The sequence below is a fragment of the Anguilla anguilla genome, chromosome 13, assembly GCF_013347855.1.
Source record: "Anguilla anguilla isolate fAngAng1 chromosome 13, fAngAng1.pri, whole genome shotgun sequence".
NCBI lineage: Eukaryota > Metazoa > Chordata > Actinopteri > Anguilliformes > Anguillidae > Anguilla > Anguilla anguilla.
Window position 1 is genome coordinate 5575310 of NC_049213.1, and position 21177 is coordinate 5596486.

General features: G+C 43.8%; 1 protein-coding gene across 4 annotated transcripts in view; it reads left to right on the forward strand.

Moving 5' to 3' along the window:
* LOC118211048 (membrane-associated guanylate kinase, WW and PDZ domain-containing protein 1) overlaps positions 1-21177 on the forward strand; it is an 84826-nt gene that overhangs the window by 1657 nt on the left and 61992 nt on the right. Inside the window, exon 1 of one of the 4 annotated variants that reach the window (XM_035387785.1) lies at positions 5425-5773. The exons of 1 other annotated variant lie outside the window; for it this stretch is intronic. Coding sequence is in view for 2 of the 3 variants with exons in the window: in XM_035387787.1 (XP_035243678.1) it covers positions 6355-6437 (83 nt within the window). In the remaining variant the exon portion in view is untranslated. Of the gene's footprint in view, positions 1-5424; positions 5774-6139; positions 6438-21177 lie in introns of those variants that run through there. 2 more of the 4 variants (XM_035387787.1, XM_035387784.1) reach the window with 2 other exon arrangements.

Here is a 21177-nt window from a genome sequence, read left to right on the forward strand (position 1 = left end):
TTATAATAGTAATAAAACGCATTGTAAACTCTTTTCTCCAGTCTTAAACCAAGCCAAGACATGGTTTTCTTCCAAACGGAAAATATCACTTTCCCACGATACCGGTAAAAGGACCGACCAGGATGCACCTCAACGGAACCGCGTGAAATGTACTAAATCTGGCCATTTAAAACCAGCGTCTGAAAAGTCGGAATATTTCCCCAGTCTTTCTCACCTCTCCCAAGGCATCTTGTTCACTCTGTAACTAGTAGCCTATTATCAAAAAACAGAAGGAAAAACAATTGCCACTTGTTAACTATTTGTCTACATTTTGCAGTTTGGGTCTCACATCCTGTAAGTAAGTTATTCACTCCCTTGAAAATGACCTCTCAGTGTATTAGGATCTCAGATGCATCCAACATATATTCACATATATGTGTATGTACAGTGCCTTTGGAAAGCATTCAGACCCCAAGCGAAAACAGGTTTTTAGACATTTTTGCAAATTTATTAAAAATAAAAAATTGAAATGTCACATTTACATAAGTATTTAGACCCTTTGCTATGACAAAATTGAGCTCAGGTGCATCCCGTTTCCATTGATCATACTTGAGATGGTTCTACAACTTGATTGGAGTCCACCTGTGGTAAATTCAATTGATTGGATATGATTTGGAAGGCACACACCTGTCTATATAAGGTCCCACAGTTGACAGTGCATGTCAGAGCAAAAACCAAGCCATGAAGTTGAAAGAATTATCCGTAGACCCCTGAGACAGGATTGTGTTGAGGTACAGATCTGGGCAAGGGTTCCAAAAAAACTGACCAAACTGAGCAATCGGGGGAGAAGGGCCTTGGTCAGGGAGGTGACCAAAAACCCGATAGCCACTCTGACAGAGCTCCAGAGTTCCTCTGTGGAGATGGGAGAACCTTCCAGAAGGACAACCATCTTTGCAGCACTCCACCAAACAGGCGTTTATGGTAGAGTGGCCAGACGGAAGCCTCTCCTCAGGAAAAGGCACATGACAGCCCGCTTGGAGTTTGCGAAAAGGCACCTAAAGGACTCTCAGACCATGACAAACAAGATTCTCTGGTCTTATGAAACCAAGATTGAACTGTATGGCCACAATGCCTAACGTCATGTCTGGAGGAAACCAGGCACCTCTCATCACCTGGCCAATACCATCTCTACGGTGAAGCATGGTGGTGGCAGCATCATACTGTGGAGATGTTTTTCAGTGGCAGGAACTGGGAGTCTAGTCAGGATCGAGGGAAAGATGAACGGAGCAAAGTGCAGTGAGATGCTTGATGAAAACATGCACCAGAGCAATCAGGACCTCAGACTGGGGCAAAGGTTCACCTTACAACAGAACAATGACCATAAGCACACAGCCAAGACTACGCAGGACTGGCTTTGGGACAAGTCTGTGAATGTCCTTGAGTGGCCCAGCCAGAGCCCAGACAAACCCGATCAAACATCTCTGGAGAACCCTGAAAATAGCTGTGCAGCAATGCTCCCCATCCCACCTGACAGAGCTTGAGAGGATCTGCAGAGAAGAATTGGAGAAATACCCCAAATACAGATGCTTGTGCCAAGCTTGTAATGTCATACCCAAGAAGACTCAATGCTGTAATCGCTGCCAGGTGCCTCAACAAAGTACTGAGTAAAGTGTCTGAATACTTATGTAAAATCTGCTATTTCAGTTTTTTTATTTTTAAGAAATTTGCAAAAAATTCATAAACCTGTTTTCGCTTTGTCATTACGGGGTATTGTGTGTAGATTGATGAGAATAAAAATGAATTTAATCAATTTTAGAATAAGGCTGTAACGTAACAAAATGTGGAAAAACTGAAGGGGTCTGAATACTTTCTGAAGGCACTGTATGTGTGCTGGGGAATCAAAAGGAAGTTATACTTATCATATACAATACATTTGTTAGACCACACTTAGAGTATTGTGTTCAGTTCTGAGGACCATACTACAAGAAAGATATAGAGGCTCTAAAAAAAGTTCAAAGAAGAGCAACAAAATTGATTGCTGGTATGAAAAATAAAAGCTATGAGGAAAGACTTAAGATGCTCCTCTTCAAGCTTGGTAAAAGGAGATTTGATTGAGGCTTTTAAATTCATAAAGGGGATCACCAAAGTGAACTACAAGAGATTCTTCAGGTTGAGTTCTGTTAGTAGAATGAGGGGACATAAATGGAAATTAACAAAAGGTAGATTCCATACAGACATAATTTTTTCACGCAGAGAGTAATCAATGTGTGGAATAGCCTGCCAGGTCACGGAGCAGAGGCAGAAACTCTGGGGACTTTCAAGACTAGGCTTGATACAGTGTTAGATATGATCTAGTCTGTAGGTAATTAGAGCACTAATTTAGTTGAAAAAAATGGCGAACGTTGTTGGGCTGAATGGCCTGTTCTCCTCATTATATTATGTTATGTTATGTTAATACATAGGAAGTCATGATGATTTAAAAAACAGTTCATATTAAATTTACATATCACTGGTATGATTGTGTATGAATCATGTATCACTTTCATTGTCCCTTCTGGTATCAGGGCAAAAACCAAAGCTATTTTATATAATTAACTGCACTTGAGATTTAACTTTTTTGTTTTAAGTGGAATATTTTCAAATGTGTATACTGCATAAAACAACTGTTATAATACAAACATATAATTAAATATTTCAATAAATAATGTTAAAATTGTGCAAATACCATGTATATATGGGGTGGAGTGCCCCCCCCCCCCCCTCAAAGTATGGGAATGGTATGGGAATTTGAGTTTTACCATTTTACAGAAACAGCTGTTTTTTCAGCTGTGCAGAAGTTAACAGGTGTTAAAGGTGTTTCCTTTTGTATGGATTGTTCACACATAAATGAGCAGTCTCATCTTGGTTTTAGCCTTTGTTTTCATCTGTGGAGCATTTGGAGTCAGAGCCATACACCATCATGCAAACCAAAGGACTATGGCAGAAAAACAACTAATCTGTAAACAGAGAGGGCAGAAGAATTCATCGAGAATAATAATAACAACATGGGTATATCAAGTACAGCACGTTGGAAAGTTTAGAAAAAGAAAGAAACCACTGGTCAACTCAGAAATAAACAATGTAGAGGTCATCCAAGGAAGATGACTGCTGTTGATGACAGATTAATCCTAAAAGGTGTGAAGAAAAAATCCTAAAACAACAGTCAGAGACATCACCAGCAGTCTCCCAAGGCTGAGGGTGAAAGTATCACAAGCCATCAAATGCAGAAGACTTTGAGAGCAGAATTATAATGGTTCTACTGCAAAATGCAAACCTCTCATCAACAGCAAGAATTGAGAGGCCAGATTTGAATTTGCCAAAAAATGCATTCAAGCCAGAATGGTTGTGGAGGCAATTTTTATGGAGAGTTGAGACAAAAATGAACTACCAAAACCACGAAGAACAGGCCATGATCCAAACAGCTGTTTCTGTAAAATGGTAAAACATGCATGTAAATACCATGAAATAAAATCTGATTGTGTCTACTTCTGTCTCGTATTCATATTTTGATCTCAAAACCAAATTCATTAATTATATAGCAAAAATAATAAAGTTCACTATATTGTTCCCATACTTTTGGAAATAACTGTTTTAAAATTACCTGATGTGAACAAAGTAGATGCACTAATTGACTTGCCAAAAGAAATGTATGGTAACATGAAATGTGCGGAGTTGTGAAAAACTGAGTTTGAATATATTTAGCCTGGGTATATGTAAACTGTTGGCCTCAACTGTATATACTGTATGAAGAAATCTATCTGTGCTGGTCAACCTGAACGTACACAGCAAGCCATCCAGTGTTAATTCAACTCTTAACAGATAACATTTGGTACCACTCTGGAATGTGGAATCAAAACTTATCTGTTAAGAGTTTAATTAACACTGGATGTTTTACTGTGTATGTCTAAGAACGTAAGGTCTCAAATTCAAGAACTAGCGGGTAATCAGGGCTGTCTAGAAAAGACTGGGAAATGCAATAGGTGCTAGGATAGTGAAGTGCCAGTATTGCGTACACTTCCGTAAGTGACATTGCTCTGTGAGACTTGAAAAGCAGTCATTACCCAGGGGCATATGCATTTATCTGAAAGCCCAAATATGCTTTTCAGTACTGTGGTTTGGTGTTCAGAGGGATCCGCCAAGTCAGATCTCACCTTTTGCACTAGGTACTACCCCTCACATTCAAAAATATTTTATCACTGATCCAAACCTGCCACCTGCTCTTACAATAAACGAGCCCCGGGGTGGCCATCCGAAACAACGTTATCAATCTGCTTTATTTTATTCAAATCTGCTGCCTGACCATTTCCCTCTTTTTTCCACTTCCCTCTCTTCTCCTCTGTGGTCTACCAGTTTATGTTTCAAAAGGACCCTGCACTCGAAACTCCTACTCACCACACGCATGCACACCCCAATCCTCTCCCATCCAAACACCCACCCTCATAAATATCTCAAATTAAGCCACTGGAGAAGGAACTATGCTGCAAAAAAATTAAATAAGTTTCGCAAAAAATCAAATAAAATAGCATAATGTTCTCGAGAGGACCTGCCCTTATAAACACGCGGGTGCTGCAATTTAATAATGAGTCAGTTAAGTCCTACCATAGATCTGGAATCGATTAGAAACTCCCGGAATAAGTGAAGCCCAACGCGTCATAATGATCATTTCACTCAGTGGCTAATTTAATTTGTCGTAGTCCTGCTTTTAGTCAGAAATGGTCTGTGTTCCTGTCTGGTGCCGAAAAAAGCGTCTGAGCAAACTCACTTTTGAAAGCACTCCCTTAAATAGCCTAGGCTATTAGATTTTTTAAATAGAAATGAAAATTTCACCTCATACTATAAATGAACACTCACAGGTGCAGTTGGAAGACGTGCAAAAGGGAAGTCGCGATTCATCTGTAAATTAGGCGCCCTTGTTAACGTGTTAATCCTACTTCAGTTGCAATTGTTTGAGCGCTAAACATGCATGAGCAGCGATGTTTGGCTATAAAACCATATTGCGCGAACGATGATGTGCACGCCAAGGATGGGCACTACCTACACACCAGGTGGATAGGCACATTGTGAAAACGTTGTGACCTTGTTTTCACCCCATTTCCCCTCGTCTCGAGTTAATTCCCCAAATCATTCGAGTAAATACTTTAACTCGGGACAAAATAGGTCCTTGACAAGCGGAGTAGCAAGCGGAGCTGAGTCGCGAAACTCCGCAATGTATTCAATTCAAATCCGTACAGTACAGGATTTTGTAGCACTACATTTGTGCGCATACTGTACTCTAACACGACTGCCGGAGCTCTGTCCAATCCGTTCACACCAGGGGCGGTTCTCTTCTCTTTCTTTTTTCTATCCCTCCCCTCCGTAAACCCCCCCCCCCCCCCCACTCCCACTCTCACTCCCCCACCCTCCCCTCCTCCCCCCTCCCTTGTTGCTCCTTGGTCTTATCACCGTTTCCTCATTGCTTGGCTGGAATATTGCTCAGTGCTGTAATGCAATGTAATTTTGACCTGTGTCCTATTAAACTGCTCGAAGGCATGGCTACCTCTTTGGAGTGTGGCAGCGACTGTAGGTTTCTGCCACATTTCTCCAGTTAAATCAATATCGTCTTCGTGCTTTGGCTTGTAACCTTTAGACTAGCTAGCCAGCGACAATAGCTGCAATAATTGATTCAGCGAAACATCAATAACCGAGAAATACGATACAACCGCAAAAAGGAGCTAAAACAGGCAAATACGCTGAGAAGGAAGTGGGAATTATGACGGTGAGTCTTGCGCCTCGACCTTTTTTTAAATCGGCGATTGTGGCAAATATTTTTTATTTCTTCGATCATGCTCATTCCGTAATTCTGTATTTGTGCAATTATGCGAGTTGCTTTCGTATGTACTCTGTGCATTTACACACACATATAGGCCGACATGTTCGCGGATCATTTTTTGTTTGCATGGCTGTCGCTCTTATAGCCTACACGCCGTCCTTTTTAAACGTTTTTAAAGGAAGAGCAAACGCGCTGTCAGATTTGCCGTTTTTTTTCCCCTCTCTTCTTTTTTTTTCTGCCGCTCAGATCATCACGGGTCCCGTGCTTAGCTGTGAAGCATCCTTTGCCCACAGTATCCAAATACACCGTCTGGCGAGCGCACCGCTGTCTCTCCGTCTCCGGATTACTGAAAACATCACATATTTACATTTCTTTATATGCACCTTACAGAAATAAATGCAAACTCGTATATTACTATCATAATATCTTAGCTTGCTGTTATTTATCTTTTAAACAAGTATAAAGTAATTTAATTACGGTTTTCATTCCGTGACCGTTGAGGGTCAAGTATAGTTTCGGTCGGGTCAATGTATATTGACGTGTTTAAACGTTTTTTTTTCGAGCGTCTAAATTGCTTGAAAAGAATGTGTGTGTGTCAGCGCCAATACAGGTCAGTATTTTCCACAAATATTAGCTTTGTGAGTGTGTACTGGTGTGTGTGAATAAGGCGGTGGTACACGGAGTGTGTAGTGTCAGAAGACACTACCTCAGGCAAAATAATATTATTTATCTCAGATGCATCTAGTTTCTTTGAAAAAAAAAAAGTTACAGAAAGAAACAAAGCTGTCAAACGTACAAGTGGTTGTATTGTATTTCAAACTCTGCTATGTCAAAAATATTTTGTTCAGGTACAGAAAGTCATCTTCAATTGGCACTGTGTTTCTGAGGCATGCTTTGATATCAAAATGGGCGTCATAATTATACTAAACGTAATAAACGAATTTGGAAATCAGGTATGATAATCACTGTTGTGTCCTATTGAAGAAGCTGCTCAGTGAGTGCAGGTAGTGATAATGCTTGTGCACATCTTATCTCAAACTCTCAACACTTTTCTTCGTTGTTAGGTAAGGTCTTGTCTGTTATGCTGCATTTAATCAGGATATCAGTCTTATTGCAAACATTATATGTAGATGCAGACCCTGAGATTGTGTTTCTGAATGGGATTTATGTTGATCAGTCAAAATCACCATGTGTGGTTAGCAGTGTGTCTCTGAATGTATATGTACCCTTGTCTATGTGCATGTGTTTGAGGAAGTACAGGTGTTTCTTGTATGGGGTGTTTTCGAAAAAGAATTTGATTATTTTACATTTAGGACATGCTTTTTGGTGTGTGTGTGTGTGTGTGTGTGCATGAGTGCGTGAGCGTGTGTATGTGTGTGCGCATGAGTGTGTATGTGTGTGCGCGTGTGTGTGCGCATGAGTGTGTGTGTGTGTGTGCATGCATGAGTGCGTGTGTGTTTGTGCGTGTGTGCGCATGAGTGCGTGTGTGTGTGTATGTGTGTGTGTGTGCGTGTGTGTGCGCGTGTGCGTGTGTGTGTGTGTGTGTGCGCATGAGTGCGTGTGTGTGTGTGTGTGGCTGTGAGTGTGTGTGTGTGCGCGCGTGTGTGTGTGTGTGTGTGTGTGTGTGTGCATGAGTGTTTGTGTGTGTGTGTGTGGCTGTGGCTGTGGCTGTGCTGTTCTTAGGGCGTGTCTCTCTGTGTGGTGATGCTTGTGTTTGAGTGATGGATGCCCTGACCCTGATTCCACACTGCGTTGCTGTAGGCTTCGAGCGCAGTCAAGGTTATGGCGCTGTTATGAATCATTAATTAAGTCCGTAGAGAAGCTGGAGGCAGATTTGCACTTTGACTTTGCTCACCTGCGCAAGGTGTCTGTGTCACTTGTGCTCCCCGCGTTCTCAGCCTTTCTTCTTCGCTGCTTGGTCTTCCAGTCTTTTTAATTAATCGCAATTTGCCATCTCAGGACAACTGTTTTGAGCAATACCTTCGGTTATTTTTTGAAGTCAAGATGGCGACTCGCCGTCAAAATCGGTAATCGCACATCTGGCACCCATGGCTCTCTTTTATGATTAGCGTTAGCCGATTGTCTTAATTTCTCACCAACGGGCAGGCGCAGTACATGGTTTTCAAATCCTCAAGCACAAATTGATGTGTTGTCAGTGGGGTTGGCACCCTTGGGAAGGTTATTCTCTGCTCAGAATTCTCTAGATATAAACAGAATCACAAAAGGGGGAGTGGGGGAATTGTGGGTAAAAGAACTGATGTATGGGAAAGCACGGGGTCTGTTTCGATTGGCTGGCAGCCTTCCGTGGGGGGTCGGCGGCGGCGCCCCTGGGTCGCTGCGGTGCGGGGAAGTGGAGATCGATACCAGGTGGGGCCCGCTGGGGCCGGCAGGAAGAGGACAGTCACCTTCAGACATCCGCTTGGATCAGCACAACCCGACACGCGGTCCCTATTCCCGCTCGGGTTACCGGACCGCCACCTCCGAGGCACGACGCCCAACCCCCATCCCCCCGCTCCCTCGGGAATCTCTCCGTCACTCCTTCACTCCTTCCACCTTCTCTCTCCCTCTCTCTCCTTTTCTCCTTCATCTCTCGACGATCTCTCTCCTCCTGCTCTCCCTTCCTGTCTCTCGTGTGGAGCCGAGATAGCGTTATCCATCATCTGAGAATGTTCAGTCGTTACAGCACTTCACCGATCCTTTAATTAACCTCAGATCCTGGCTAATGAGAGCTTTCAGATCGCCTTCCGATAAAGCGTTTGATATTTCTCAAGTTTGAGAATGTTTCGGAATACCAGTTGTCTTCGCATGAATGAAAATGCATGACTGGTCTGCATTGATGAGCTTACGCCAGGGCAAATGAAGCCCGTCATTGCAATCACTGGATTCAGAAACACTGCAATCACTGGCATCACAAACACTGCAGCTACTGGAGTCTCAAACACTGCAGCCACTGGAGTCACAAACACTGCAGTTACTGGAATCACAAACACTGCAGTTTAAAAACTGAGCTCAGTCAGATTATCAGCGTGTTTAAAAACTGCACTCAGTTAGATTTTGGTGTGAAGGAGAAATTAGGTACCGTTGCAAGCAGAATGGAAATTGGCCCAACAGACCAATAGTGCTGGGAAGTGTTTGACCCGAAACGATGGCACCCGACACCTTTAATGCTGATTGTTTGTTGAGAATAGGCAGGTGTTGAATGCAGGAGGATAAAAAAACTGGTGGAACAACCTCTCTTCAGGTGTCTCTTCAGCACTGGTCATTCTGTTCTCGTTCTCCCTTCCCCGTGGCGGGTGCAGACGGAGATTGCTTCAGACCACATGACGCGTTCCCGCGGGGCGGAGTGGACCGCGTGTGGAAGGGAACCTGCGACAAGGCGGTTCTGAATCAGGTTCGGTTCACCCGTGGAGCAGGTTCCTGTCCTTCGGATACCGGAGCATGGGCGCGTCCGTCCATAAAAGCGCACAGCTGTAAATCAGCCTGTCCCATGAAACTGAACAAACTTCAAATATTTATCAGTCCAAAGTAACGTCCAATAAACTGCCTGGAAGGCGTAATGAGCCAGTTAAGAGCAAGCAGTTGTGATTTCTAAAACCGGTGCAGATAAGACAGCGAGGTGTGGGGATCGATGTATAGGAATACTCTCACGTTAACAGCATGAATAGCAAAAGCATTCCTATGGTTTTTGGTCACAGTGGGAGAAGCCAGGTAGAAGTTTTTTTTTACATGTGCACACAAACAAATTTCCAAAAGAGGTTTTGTGAAGAACGAAAACAATAACCTGTTTAATGGAATAACTAACGAGCAAAATATTCTAACGTATCATCTTAACTAAATATTTACAAAGATATGTTCAAACACACATAGCTGCAGACTAACTTATAAAGGTTGACATGTGCTCCAGTAACACCCTATCTGAGGCCCTATCTGAGGCTTTGTCTCATCTCTACAGGGAGCACACATTAGAATGGGAACACAAGAAGTATAATGAAATATCAAAGTGTGTACAAAAATACCCTCTATGGCCCCTACAGTTCTCTGTAGGGGAGAATTCCCATTGTGGGAGAATGCCCTATTGGTGAGAATGCCCATTATGGGATAATACCCTATAGGGCAGAATATCCATTGTGGGAAAATGCCCTATTGGTGAGAATACCCATTGGGGGAAATTTTCCTGTAGGGGAGAATGCCCTATAGTGGAGAATGCCTTACACTCTACTGAACAGATCTGCATTACTCTCCTCTGAACAGATCTACATTACTCTCCACTGAACAGAGCTGCATTACCCTCCAGTGAACAGATCTACATTACTCTCCTCTGAACAGATCTACATTACTCTCCACTGAACAGATCTACATTACTCTGCTCTGAACAGATCTACCTTACTCTCTACTGAACAGATCTACCTTACTCTCCACTGAACAGAACTGCATTACTCTCCACTGAAAAATACACTAAACTGGTGAAAGATTATGAATGTTTGCCTGCTACAGATGCACAGACCTGAGTTTCTTTCATGTTCAGCATGTGTATCTGTGTGAATGTGCATTTGTGTGTGTGCATGCGCATGTGCATGTGTGTGTGCGTGTGTGTTTCATCCCACAAGGACTTAATCTTTCATTTTTAAATCTGGCTGTGATGTGGAGTTTGTGTCTGGCATGCAGTCTGTCCTACAACAGTGAATCTTAATGCTCCCACAACTGGAGCATTTAAACCTTTGAAGCAAACTGCAAAAATGAAGGGAGGGCAGCCTGTTGGATCAGGAAGAGATGCTGAAGGAGCTGTTATTTAGAAGGATGCTTCTCTGGCTGAGTCTCGTCCCTTAGCAGACTCAGCGAGTGGGGGGGGTGGGTTGTTGTTTGTTTGAGAGCCCTAGTCACTTGACATCAGGCTGAAAGGTTTGAAATAATTCCTCTTCAGGTGAGAGGAAGGAGAAGGGGTTGGTTGTACCCGGTGTTATACAATGTTTTTTTATAAAAGAGTACAGGGATAAGCATCTGAAAATTATGCCTGGACGGCAGTTTCAACTTGCTTACTAGCTAGCTAGTGAGGGAGATAGAGAGATTGCTAGCTAGGCAGCTAACTGGTAAGAGAGATATGAAGTGATTGCTAGCCAGCTACTGAGAGGGATAGAGAGGTTGCTAGCTAGGTGGCTAACTAGTGAGAGAGATATATATATATGGCTATGGAGATAGCAATAACAAATATTTATCAGTGTCCTGACGTAACTATAGAAATAAAAGGAGATGATATGTGGTTATAAGGCAAATATACGTCTTTGAGGACACCGTTATTTCTCTTCAGTAATATGCAGTTGCTCGAGACCACTAAGAGGATACGACAGGAAGTGCCTGCCCCTCCTTCAGCATAGTAAACATGAGCAACCAATCAACTGAGTTGCTCGCTGTGTGAACGCAGGGTAAGAGTCCGATGTGTGCAGAGATCAGGGCTGATCTTTGTTTCTCTTTAGTCTTTACTCCCCCCCTCCCTATTCCCCATGAAAGACTGTGGCTTTCCAGCATCATTCCCTCAGGACTGTTAGCTTACAGGATTCAATTAAGGCTGTTCGTAAGTGAGGCAATTTGCTTCCTTTCATATCTGAAGGCCTTTGAAGATTCACATTATTGGCTGGCAAAGCCTGCGTTGTATTAGGCTGTGTTCTCTATTCCAAGTCTAAATGAGCTCCCACTTGGTTTTCTGAATTTTAAATTGAACTAGTGATTCCAGGAGTAAAGAGATTTTTCTACAGTAAGTTGTTCTCCTGGAAAATATCCTGTATTCCATGTTGCTGTTTAAAAAGTCCTCTGCATCAGCTCTGAGAAGGACAGGGAATAACTTTGAGAAGCAGAGGGAATGAATCTGAGAACGAGAGGGAATACCTGAAGTACAGACCCATTTACAGGTGATAAAGCTGTAAATGCATCTTTTTCAAAATTTTAGTTTCAATAACTGTTTAAGAAGGAAAGAAAGGGTTACTTTGGATTAATAACAGTAGATTGGAGTTGTGTATGAATGTTTGTCTACAGAGGTTACACAAATGTGCTAATGGAAAAAATAGTCAGCTTTAACACATTGCCAGCACTGGTGTTAACATGCATTCCAGGAGTGTGGTTTTTTGGTGAGCAGGGGGATTCAGTTCAGCAAGCATGTCCGGTTTAACACTTCAATGTTTAGCTGGCGGTTTTAGTGGTGATAGCCTAGGCAGCTCTGTCTGATTTTGACCGATCACGCTGAGATTTTGTACAGAATATCAGCACTTGGGCAGAAAATTACAGAGTAGAACCCTGAGGTCTTGTCGCGTGTTGACTTGTTTGATATTCCTTGTACATATATCGTGGCCTGATTTGGCTTTTTTTCTGCCAAGCTGCCTGAACTGTTGTTGATTTCGCACTGGACTGCTGAATTATACAGGCAGCTGGTGTTTTGGCCATTTTGGCTTTCTCCCCATATGAAATCATGTCAGCTTGACAGAAACATGCCATTTTTTTCGTAAACATATCAAGATGGACTCATTCCTAGCATAAATTGACATATTTATTTTCTTCCTGACTAGTTTGTTGCATGAAGCCACCAGTCCGTGTTTAGTGGCTTTGTCAAATGCAAGTGCTGTTGAGGGAAGTGGCTTTGGTTTCATGTAATTCACGGTTGTGACTTTTTACCCTTCCACTACTTTGGAATTGAAATTCAGCCCAGAAGCCCTTGTACATTTAGAAAAGGTGAAGTAATGCTAGTTACAACAAGCCTGTTTTTGTCCTGTTCTTGTAAACATCAAGCCATTTTGTTTGAGACTCCAGGATTCTGGATATTGTCCTTTTTGGTGCAAGTTTTTCATTAAAAAACTTTCTTTCTTTTTGCATTGAGGTGTAGCTTCAGAAATACGTATGTTTGTTCTCTCGGTCTACGGTGATTATCCATTGTAGCACTTCAGCCTGCATTCTGCAGTAGCCGGTTAAACTGGAGCTATAAGGTGACGGCCAACAAATGACCCCTCAGCCCCTTGCAACGGCCTTGAGATTTTTACACACTGTATATTTATCCACTGTTCATTCGCACAGCATATTTACACACTGTGCATTTACATCCTGTAAATTTACACACTGTATGTTTACATTTACAAGCTGTAAAAATCTTGCTCTGGAAAAGTATTCAGTTGCCCCATCCAAGTAAAATGTTTGAGAACATTAAAGCGTTAATCCTTAATTTGTCAGTGTTGGTGGACTTGGCAACATCTGTGGTGACTGGTGGTCGCAACAGTTTGACTTCATACTGCTAATGCTAGAGTTCCATTTGAAATGAAGCTACATTCCCAAAGCGGCATGGTTTGCTTGGGAGTGTAGCGCTAGGACCACATCGAGTGTTTGATATCCTTAGAAGATAATTCAACGGTAGCGTATTTTGGAGAAAGAAGACTGCCTAGGTAGGGTTGCCAGATGCGCGGTTTTTGACCACAGTGTACTTTTTTCCAAATCATTTGTACTGGTCCAGGTTGGGGTCCTGACTACGGGTACCGACTTTGTGATTACCAACGCCAGACAATATGATGTCTGGTCTGAGTAGTTGTTTGGAAAAAAATTTGCCGTTAGTTTAGGCCTAATGAATTCACGTCCCAACCGCCCCCCAGTCCCTGTTTCGTTCTAGTAGTCCCCTCTGATAGTTAAGAATGACAGGCAGTGTAGTTCAATGGATGTGGAACTGGCTTTGGAACTCCCAGGGGTTAGGTTTGATCCTCAGATGGGGCGTCGCCATACTACCCTTGAGCAAGGCACTTAACCTGACCTGCTAAAGTAAACATCTGGCTGTATAAATGGGTTGTATATAAAGACTGTGAGCTGCGGGAGTTGCTGTGGATAAGAACATCTGATAAATGTTTATCCTATCTGTTTTGATGTTGCTTGTTTATGTTGGTGTCCATGTTTAGAACATGCTGTGGGCTGTAACAGAGCAGTGCACTCTGGGACGGCTGGCTCTCAATGGGATATCCTCTAAGGTTTCTTAAATGCAGTAAACACAAACAGACGTGAGTTTCTTGGAGCCAGCGGTTCAGTGGCAGCCAGTGTGTATACCACTGCATCGTCTTCCCAACTCATCTCCGGGTGAGATTACAGCCTGGTACAGTGACCCAACGGCGACCGATTAAAATTCTCCTGGCAGTGAAAAAAGTACTGACCTCCAAAAGCAGTTTCTGTCAGGAACAAAGCAGCACAAATGCTCTGACAATGGAGGCTTTGCTTACAGATTCTGTACTTTCTAAAGACTCCTCCTCCTCCCCCTCCATATGATGTTACAGAGCAAAGCAAGGACAGTGCAGCATTGACACCAGCTGATCAGGTGGAGACAGGAAGGATTTGAAAACAGATATATGGAGTGGTCAGCTCTTTCCAAGCTAAAGGTCAGCATTTTTTTTCGACGTGTGGCGCTTTTTATGGGTTTGGCTTGCTTTTCGAAAATAAACCTTGCATCTCCTTTTCATTGGACACCAGGGTGATTCACCATTTTTCACTTGAAACAAGATTCCCGGAGTTCTTCCTCATCTGCTTTACCGGAGAAGATAACCATCTCTCGCTGAAGTGGAGTATATTTCTCCATCTGTAATACAGATTCTACTGATGTTCTTTGTCCTAAAAATGTGTAATATGACATTGCATTTAAAAACAGTTTTGATTAGGCTGTTGAGATTAGGTCATCTTGGGTGCATCCTGCAAATTAATTTTTAATTAATTTTATTTTTACACTTGGCCTTAACCAAAAAAAGCCAATTACAGCCTCTCATCACTGAATGCATTTAAACATCATGTGTCAACAAATAAATGCCACAATGGAAAGAAATCATTTAATGAAATGAAAGAATTTGTTATCCTGTTTTTTTATTTGTGAGGCATAAATATTTTCTCCTTACATCTCATCTGAGTTTGGTGGTTTGGTTTTTTAGAGCCCTTTCGCGCTCGTGGAGAGATTGGATACTGTGGAGTGTTCTGAGTTTTTTCTTGGGAAAATAACCGCAGTTTATAAACCTGGAGTGACAGTGTGGTGATCCGCGGGCCACACTGAACCCAAACAGAGGAGGAGGAGGCTGAGCAGAGCCGTGCGTCCTTAGACTGGGAGTCTGCTGGGTGTTTACAGGATCTGACAGCCCTTCCTACTTCTGCATCCCTGAGCTTTTAGAGCGGATAATTAAAATAGGCATAACGACAGAATAGCCCGTTCTGAAAAGACCAGGTCACGTGTTCACATGCATGAAGACGGCACAGTTGTCTTGAGCTTTTTGTTTCTAAGCTGAATCTTGGTAATGAAGCATTTTTTCATGCAGGTTCAGTTTTCAAGAATAGATTAAACTGGTTTGTATGTGTCTGTCTTGTATCTTCATTCTTGTATCTTCATATCTTCACTAATAACATTGAATCCAGTGACGTGAAATTTATGATCAAAGTCTTTATGGTAAAGATCAGAAGATTACACTTATGACTAAATTGTAGTGTGTGTTTGTGAGTGTGTCTATACAGTGTGTGAGCGTGCATGCGTGTGTGTGAGAGAGAGTGAGATCGAGAGGTGGCGGTGGCTGCTGCCTTGGAGAGGTGTGATTCATAGGCAGACCGACTCCCAGCAGGGGAGGGAATGAGAGAGTGAGGGAAATAGAAAGATGGAGAGAGTGAGATTAGGAGAAAGATGGGAGTGTGAGAGTGAAAGAGAACGATTGAGGGAGTGAAAGAGAATGATAGAGAGAGAGAAAGAGAAAGATGAAGAGAAGGAAAGATGGAGAGAGTCTGAGAAAGAGAAGAATGGAGAACAAAAGTTGGGCACAGAAGTTGAAGAGAGAAAGAGAATGATGCAGAGAGTGAGAGAAAGATGGAGAAGTGAATCGTGTTGAAGCAGGGTCACAGAGGACATGGTGGAGGAGTGGGCTGGCAGCTGGTGTTGTCCTTGCCTGTGTCTCCATGTGTTTGCTCTCAGCTGTGAAGAGGAGAAAGTGCAGGGGAATGCATCTGTGTTCAGGTAGACTGGGCTGGGAGATCTGTGCCAATCACCTGCTGAGTAAATAACCTCTTAGGATCATAATCTGCCAAGTGACAGATGTTTGGTACCCTGCTAGCTCTGTCCCAGTGCACATCCTTGCTGTGTCCCACTGCCCCTGCTAACTACCTCACTTCTCCTGCTAGCTCTGTCCCAGTGCCCCTGCTAGCTCTGTCCCCCTGCTAATTGCCCCACCTGCCCTGCTAGCACTGTCCCACTGCCCCTACTAAGTGCCCCACTGCCCCTGCTAACTCTGTCCCCCTGCCTCTGCTAACTGCCCCACTGCCCCTGCTTGCTCTGTTCCACTGCCCCGCTTGCTCTGTCCCACTGCCCCTGCTATCTCTGTCCCACTGCCCCCCACTGGCTGTGTCTCAAACAGCCAAAATAAGCCCTTTATTTCCGCTGTGATTCCATCTGGATGGGCGTTGGGGTGCGAAATGTGCCATGGTCATCTGATTGGCTGATCGTTCTCAGTGATGCGGTCAGTGCCATCTGGGCTGGGGCACCTCTGACTCCTCTCAGCCACAGCAATCAGATCAGAAGCCCCGCCTCCTTCTTTTTCTCCTTCTGTCTAACAGGACAGGAGACTGTAGAATGCATTTTGCTGGGGAGCATTGATCAGGTGGTACAAAATGCTATGGGTGGCAGTGTAGCACAGTGGGTAAGGAACTGGGCTTGTAACTGGGCTTGTAACCGAAAGCTCGTAGGTTCAATTCCTGGGTAGGACACTGCCGTTGTACCCTTGAGCAAGGTACTTAAGCTGCATTTCTTCAGTATACATCCAGCTGTATGAATGGATACTATGTTGCTCTGGATAAGAGCGTCTGCTAAATGCCTGGAATGTAATCTAACGTTCAGTATGTTCAGAACAGAAAGTCTCCTCCCATAGGGGCTGGCCACCCATGGAGAAGCCATGTCCCGATACAGCTAAAGCTTAAATTTCAGCCTTTTTCTCCCTTGTGGCCGACAGAGAGGAAAAACAACATAATTTGGGGGAGGGGGGGGGGGGGGGCCTCATCACCCCTCAGTCTGGCCTGGAGCCTGTCAGGGTAGAGTCTGCAGCCACCGGGAGCTGGACTGCGCTCGCTGCTTTTTCCGCCTTTCCTCCCTGTCAGCTTGGCGCTCGTGGGCGTCTCTCTCCTGCCTGCCGGCTGGAGTCGGAGGTGTTGCCTGTTATAGAAAATATCACCCTGCTTCCAAATTTACATGTGGTGCTCTCTCTCTCTCCCTCCATCTCTCTCTCTGCCTCTCTCTCCCTCCATCTCTCTCTCTGTCTCTGTCTCTCCCTCCATCTCTCTCTCCGCCTCTCTCTCTTCCTCTATTTCTCTCTCTCTCTGTCTCCCTCTCTCCATCTCTCTCTCTCTGTCTCTGTCTCCCTCTCTCCATCTCTCTCTGTCTCTCTCCCCCTCTATCTCTCTCTCTGTCTCTCCCTTTGAAGTTTAAGTTCAAAAGTGCTCTATTTGCATGACAAGCGTATGAAGATAAGACTAAGAACTTTTAAATGAAACAGGGGGAGAGGAATACAGTAACTACGGTTGCTAATCGCCCTGCCCCCTGTCTCTCATTCTTATCAGTGTTCTTTTTCCTCTCTCCCAAAGTCACTCTTCAGCAACATCTCTCTCACACACCCACACACACACCCACGCACGCGCGCACACACACACACACACACACACACGCACAAACATTTGGATACTTTTATACATGTCCACATACCAAAGTAACATCAAAGGACATAAACAGTCGAGGCACACAGTAATAGGCAATACATAATAATGACATGAATGACTTGCAGGTTCATTAGGGATATAGACAGCAGGGCCGCCTCCAAATATGGCGGCTATGATTGCTAACATTGAACGGTATCTTGCCGGCTGCTTTGCCCGCCATTTTGACATTCCTGCCAATGGCAGACCCCTTTGCACCAATCTGTGGACATTGCCTAGGCTACCAAATATACATACTACAAAACCTACTTCGATGGCCAAGATATTCAAGGGCTGACCCCAGGGGCTGAACCTTAAGTACCTTAGTGAGGAAGGCCTCTTCTATACTGGAATGAGAGCTACAGCCTACCTCCAAAACAGGAACCGCTCCGCTTTCCTCATCAAGAACAACAACAACAACATCTGGAGTGTTAGCAGACACCTTACAGAATATATCCGTATCATTATTGCGCAGGTTTAACGTGGTAGGAATGATACAGGAATGCATGTACATGCACACACACACACACACACACACACACACACCCCTCCCCCCCACGCACACACACATGCACACATACAGTACATTCATGCACACACATACATACACGCTAGTAGTAGTATTAGCAGTAGTAGATATTTTATGAAAATGTAAAAATATCTACAGAAACACAGGAAGGGGGTACTGGGTGGCTTGTCCTTTTTTAGGATGGAAGCTGTGGTCTTGTATCAAATTATACCTAACCTTTGCTTCAAAGCAGGGAGAGCATTAATTTAGCACGCATTAGGCACAACATTAACTTGTGAAATGAAAACAAGTGTTGAAAAGGTGTTCGTGAGAATTTGTAAGAGCGTCTATGCCGGCAGTCAGTGGAGAGGATTTTTTCATTTTCCTAAACCTTGGGTTTATTTAGAAAATGCAAACTGGAAACCGCGGACGACTGCTTCACCAGCTGGCCATGTGTGAACGCACTGTGCTACAGCTCCGCTCAAATGGTAGCATTCTGTTTTCAGGTTTCAGATATAAAATACTGAGTTAAATAATGCCTTAGCTTCCTTGTTACCCTGTACAAATCTGTTTTACGTCACTGAAAATGTAAAAGCGTAGCTAAATTATCTAACTTTTTAAATAATGTTAGCTTGCTGGCTGGCGAGGTACACTGTCAATGATCTTGACTGACTGGCATCAATGACCTAACTTAGCTAGCTGGCTACTTTCAGGGCCAATAGAAATCAATGTTACCCATCTGTTTGATGTTGCCTCCCTTTTAACCACTCTGATAATGGAGGGGCATGAGAATAATACCGCTGTTGCGCTGGGTGAAACTGGCACAGAGCTAAGATCGCTCCTCCCCAAAACAGGGATTAACAAATATTATATTAATAACTTGACCATGACGCAATTATTTATCTCCTGTGTTTTTTTTTTTTTTTTAAAGCTTAATTTGATTACCCTGAAATACAGTCTAGATGTACAGTCTAGTCTGGTATCTGTTAAGGCACTGTTCTAGTGTGTGGATGGACCCAATGGTCTGGTATCTTTTAAGGCTCTGTTCCAGTGTGTGGATGGGCCCCACGGTGTGGTATCTGTTAAGGCTCTGTTCCAGTGTGTGGATGTTCCCCATGGTATGGTATCTTTTAAGGCTCTGTTCCAGTGTGTGGATGGGCCCCACGGTGTGGTATCTGTTAAGGCTCTGTTCCAGTGTGTGGATGTTCCTCATGGCCTGGTATCTGTTGAAGCTGTGTTGCAGTGTGTGGATGGGCCCCATGGTCTGGTATCTGTTAAGGAACTGTTCCAGTGTGTGGATGGGCCCCATGGTCTGGTATCTGGTGAGGCACTGTTCCAGTGTGTGTATGGGCCCCATGGTCTGGCCCCATGGTTTGGTATGGCACTGTTCCAGTATGAGGATGGAATCTAGACTGCACCACCCACACATACACGCACACACACACACACACACACACACACACCTACACACACACACACACACATGCACTCACACACACACACACGCACACGCACACACACTTTCACGCACACAGGCACACACACACACCCGCTCATCCGTATTCTACCTGCCTGGCTGCGCTGGTTGAGTCTCACCTTGGCGCTGTTTGTCCTGTCACTCAGGCACTGAGTCCCTGCCTTTCTGTCCCTCACATGACCTGTGACATGGGCATTCTTCAGGGAGCATGGCATTTTCATTTTAAATGCCTCATAGGGGGGGATTCCAATGTGGGCAGCCCTTCAAAACCAGGATGTACGTGTGCGGGAAAGGCCAGACTCTCAGACTCAGACTTTTTTTTGTTTGGAAAGAAAAAGGGAACAAGAGTCACACCCTATGGCATTTCAGAGACCTGCATGAGTGCTTGTTCTTCTGGAATTTGAGTGTATGTTATGCAAACACAGCAAATACCTGACCTGGCAGAAAAGAAACTGTCATTTGGGAGGGAGGGAGGGAGGGGGGGGAGGGGGGTAGGGGGGTAGGGGGAGGTACAGCGGGACTTCTGTTTTCTGTGACCCCCCCGCCCCCGTACCAAAAACGAGTACTCTGTCCAAGAACTGCCTGATGATGAATCGCACCATTTTGGCCTAATGGCCGCTCACAAACTGATGTTGCTGCCTCATTGTCCTGGGAGCTCCTCTCCTGCCCAATGTCCCATTATATTTGCACAAGGCTTTCTTCTTTTTGTCAAACTAAATCTAGGGATCTGGGATCATTTTTATCACTTGTCAGGGGGAAATGACAATGTAGCCTTACATGGGGCACCACATATGTCGGGATTATACATCTGTATTCTCACATTGGGCACCACTTACGTAGGGGAAGCGGTATAACCGCACAATTAAAAAATCATTCTCGTAAAAGTGCAGTTATCTGGATTATCCGACCATAAATTTGGAACCTCAATTAATAATCAAGATTACAAATATTAGTGATCAAATAATTAAATCAAAGATTTATGATAACCTGAAGGATATAGTTCTGGATAGGCTATTTTGGGCTCAGATTCTCATGTTCTGGCAACATCAAAACAGACACGGGTTTAATATAAGAATTTATTAAACAAACGTACAAATAGTGCATACACAAACTAAACTATGGGGAGAATTATGCTAAATAAAGGAAGGTAGGGGTGTGTGTGTGTGGTTGCGTGTGCCCGTGTGTGTGTGGTTGCGTGTGTGCCCGTGTGTGTGTGGTTGTGTGTGTGCCCGTGTGCCTTTGTCTGTGGACGAAAGGGGGAAGGGTAAACGGCGGGTGGTCGCGTATGTGTGGGGTATATATGTATAGTGTAACCGGCGTGGCTGAATAACTTAGCCTCTGCTTGCCTGGGTAGTGCAGGTGGAGGTAGTTGCTTAATTACCTAATTGCCTGATTTCCTCCACCTGCCTGTGAGCCATCTTAAGCCCAGCAGTATGAGGCAGGGGAGATCTTTCTTTCGGGTTTCTTTTGTGTGTGGTTTGTGGTTTGATTTGTGGTTTTGGGTTTGTAGTTTTTGTGACGATCGTTTTGTTTGAACTTTGTGGGTTTTCCTTCGTTTAGGTTGTGATTAGTTCGTTATTTATTCTACCAAATGTCTGGGTTTGTGTTTTTAAATAAGTTTTTAGATTGTTGTTTTTGTTTTTGTGCCTG